This window comes from Corylus avellana, chromosome 11 (assembly GCF_965113065.1).
Source record: "Corylus avellana chromosome 11, dhCorAvel1.hap1.2, whole genome shotgun sequence".
In the NCBI taxonomy this organism is placed as follows: domain Eukaryota; kingdom Viridiplantae; phylum Streptophyta; class Magnoliopsida; order Fagales; family Betulaceae; genus Corylus; species Corylus avellana.
Window position 1 is genome coordinate 7,765,333 of NC_142500.1, and position 3,453 is coordinate 7,768,785.

At 31.7% G+C, this 3,453-nt stretch overlaps 1 protein-coding gene across 1 annotated transcript; it reads right to left on the bottom strand.

Annotated features, from left to right (window-relative positions):
• Positions 1-1,490: 1,490 nt before the first annotated feature.
• Positions 1,491-3,153, bottom strand: LOC132166560 (uncharacterized). The gene is made up of 5 exons (XM_088511923.1): positions 3,024-3,153; positions 2,752-2,921; positions 2,122-2,410; positions 1,859-2,025; positions 1,491-1,715 (listed from the first exon to the last, which is right to left on the bottom strand). Exons 1-5 carry the CDS (start codon positions 3,074-3,076, stop codon positions 1,552-1,554), a joined length of 843 nt encoding a protein of 280 aa, XP_088368049.1. The 5' UTR covers positions 3,077-3,153; the 3' UTR covers positions 1,491-1,551.
• Between the last annotated feature and the right edge of the window lie 300 nt (positions 3,154-3,453).

The following is a 3,453-nucleotide window of genomic DNA, read 5'->3' on the forward strand; positions in this document are numbered from 1 at the left end:
GGTCCAACAACTAGATTCTTTAGTGGCACAAATTATAAAAGAGAAGTATTATCCACAAGAGAATTCCTAGAGTCAAGTTTGGGGAATAGGTTTTCCTATGCCTAGAGAAGTATTTGGCAGTCAAAGGATGTTACGGTCCTTATTAAATTAGGATTATGATCCTCAAATCTCTATGTATCTTCTAATTTATTTTATTTAGATTTGTCTTTATTTTTTAAGTTAGTCTTTATTTACATGTAAAAGTCTTGATGACTAAGTCCTAATTTAATTCCAATAAGAGCTGCTGACTTAACCCTAGCTCTCTTATATAAGTTGTAATAAATCATCTATTTAAATAGGGATATGCTATGAACAAAGGATGAAAAGAATTAATTCCAAAGGTCTAGGTTTCCTCAGAATCTAAGGTCTAGGTTCCTTAAAACCTAATTTATCCCGTTGCGAACTTGGGTTCGTAACAAAGAACCTCTTGAAGGCAAGGCTAGTGTGGCACGTGGGCGATGGATCCAACATAAATAAATAATAAAAAAAAAATTAAAAAAACATATGATTCAATGACAATTCAAATACTTTATTTAAGGCTTCAAGTGAATTATATTATTAATGTACAATGATGATATGATTCGTATAATATCAAATTAAATAATTGACATTGGATTAAACAATGACCAATGTGTTACTTATAAACACAATTTATGTATTAATGTATTATCATTATAATTTTAGTAATTTATATATTATCACTATAATTGATATGATTATATCACATGATAAATCATATGATTATATAATAATAAATAATACATATATAATATGACATAACTCATAAGTCACAACTCTACAAGTTAATCATATGATTCATGTACAATGATAATCACAATTGATTCAATTGAATTAAACAATAGATTACTTATAACTACAATTTAATTAAAGCATTATTACACTAAAAATACAAACAAAAAAAACAAAAAAAAGAGGGTAAAGAAAAGCCAAAAAATGCAAAAAAAAAAAAAAAAAGCCCAAAAAGCCCTAAAGAAAGCCAAAAAACACCCAAATAGATAAAAAAAAAAACCAATTTTGAAAAAACGGTTAGCGGGCGGTTATCTATTTCACTAACCGCTAACCGGCGGTTAACTGCTAACCGGCGGTTAGTGAATTCTATTAACCGCTAAGGCGGTTTCGGTTAGCAGTTATTGCCAATAACTGCTAATCGTAACCGCCTTGACACCCTTAATTTGAGCACATTCAAATAGGATTTATATCCTATAAAAAACTTTACTATCCCTTTAAAGAAAAGAAAAAGGAGATGACAAAATTCCTAATCTTATTCATAAAACTCAGAGTTTGTTAGTTGACGGATTTTCATTCTACCTTCTTTTTTAAGTTTTAAAATAAAAATATTAACAAATAACACAAAACACAACACAGTACACTCGAAATTAATTTATTTTTGTGTCACATCATAACACTTTTTCAAACAAGTAATATAAACCAACCTCTAAAAACCATTAACAAATTAAGCCTTATGCTTGCTCCTCCAACATAAACATAATATTAATTTGAGGAGAAATTCTTAACAACGGATATGACAACAATTTTGCATTCAACGAACAAAACATCACCCACCAAGTAGTCCTTTGATGTGTCATGTAGCTCTCTCATTGACAAAAGATTGGAGAAACCATAACCAATGCCGGGATTAGAGAACCAATGCTCAACTGTAAGATAAGAGAGTTGGTCATATTATAATTTCTTATATTCGTTGTTCGAGTAAATTCTTAGGAAAATTGTCTTCTGTTAAGGTCGAAAAGAAATGAAGGTTTGGAGCATATTTTTGTGAAAGCTAGTGAAGAGAACATACCTGTATTTTCAAGATGATTGCTATTGATTTGGTCTCTTATACGCAGCTTGCCTTTTGCGTACAATTTTCTGTTGGGAGGAAGAATTTCTGAATCATCTAATCTAAGATAGAGAGACATGGAGGTATCGGCTCCTTTTCCTTCTCCCTTCGGATAGAGTTTCAACTGCCTATATCCATTCAAAATATAAAGCTAAAGGTTGTGAATTAACATAATAAGTAAAACTAGTTGAGAATGATATAGAAGAGCAAAACGTCAATCATACCATCTTCGACCTTCAACAGTGAAATGCTCAGAGTAATAAAATTCATCTTTCAAGTCAGTAAAGTTGTCAACCCTCCAAGTGAAATAATTACTTTGAGGTTCATTTATCATCGACAAAGTCTCCCCTCTTGCAGTACCTTTAATAACAGAAACTTCCACCCCAAAGGCACAAGTGTCTTCAACAAGATAACCATTGGATGGATCATTGAGAGTATCATGGGAAAGCAACTTGGCGAATCCCCATTCAGTCTTCAATTTATGAAAGTGTCTTACTACTCTCCCATTTGCATCTGAGTTGTTGAGGTTCACAAGAAATTGTAATGTCACTTATCAAATCCTGCTATTTTTTCCCATCTCTTGTTCAATTCTATCCATATTTTTCTTTTTTTTTTTTTTTTTTTCAAATTTAGCATTGAATATGTAGGATTCGCATGTACAGATCCAATGATAAGTTTTTTAAAAGAAGTTGAACAAGAGATTGACGAATAACATGTATCTAAATATATTAGTGAGATATTTCCAGATGGACAAATTGCAAGCAAAGCTTTAAACTTAAGCTCAAGTCTAACATTCTCACAGTAAAAGAGTACAAAAGAGTACACTATAGAAACTAAGTTTTGGGGACAGCTACCTTGAATACTAAGATACTTGTCTCGGATTTGATCAAACACAAAGAATCTTATGTTTGCGTTAACCTCCCAGCCAAGTGGAAGATCATTGGTAGCTACTATTTCCAAGTATAGAGAGATGTGACCATTCCCATTGCTATTCTTTTTCCCATTTGGGTAGAGAACCAATCTCCTAGAGATGGAAACGAAAATAATCATATTTTTCATTGGAGAAAAAAAGAAAAAGAAAAAGAAAGCATCAGCTGAAGGGAGAAGGGGAGTTTAGAAGATGCACCATTGATAACCGCCAACTTCAAACTGGCCAGAGTGACATTTTTCGTCCGTCATCGCTAACAGTAAAGAAAAATTTTTGATTTGAAATGTATAATGATCATGAGCTGGTGGGAGATCATTCGTTGATCGTACGATTTCTGCGATATAAAAATAAAGAAGAAAACATTATATTCAAAAGATACAAGGCTAATTATTATTGTGATATTTTTTTGGTAATAGTTATATATTCAATCAGAGGTCCAGAGGGTTTTGCAGTAGCGTAATTCTAAAATTTCCAAATCTAATACTAATTAATAAACTACTTTCAATCCTTTCTGAAAATTGATACTAAATCAGAGAGAGAGAGAGAGTTACCAGTTTCAAAATTGTCATCAGATTGAGGAAGGCAGGTTTTATCTTCCATATCTTTCTTTTGAACTCTTGATTCTCCT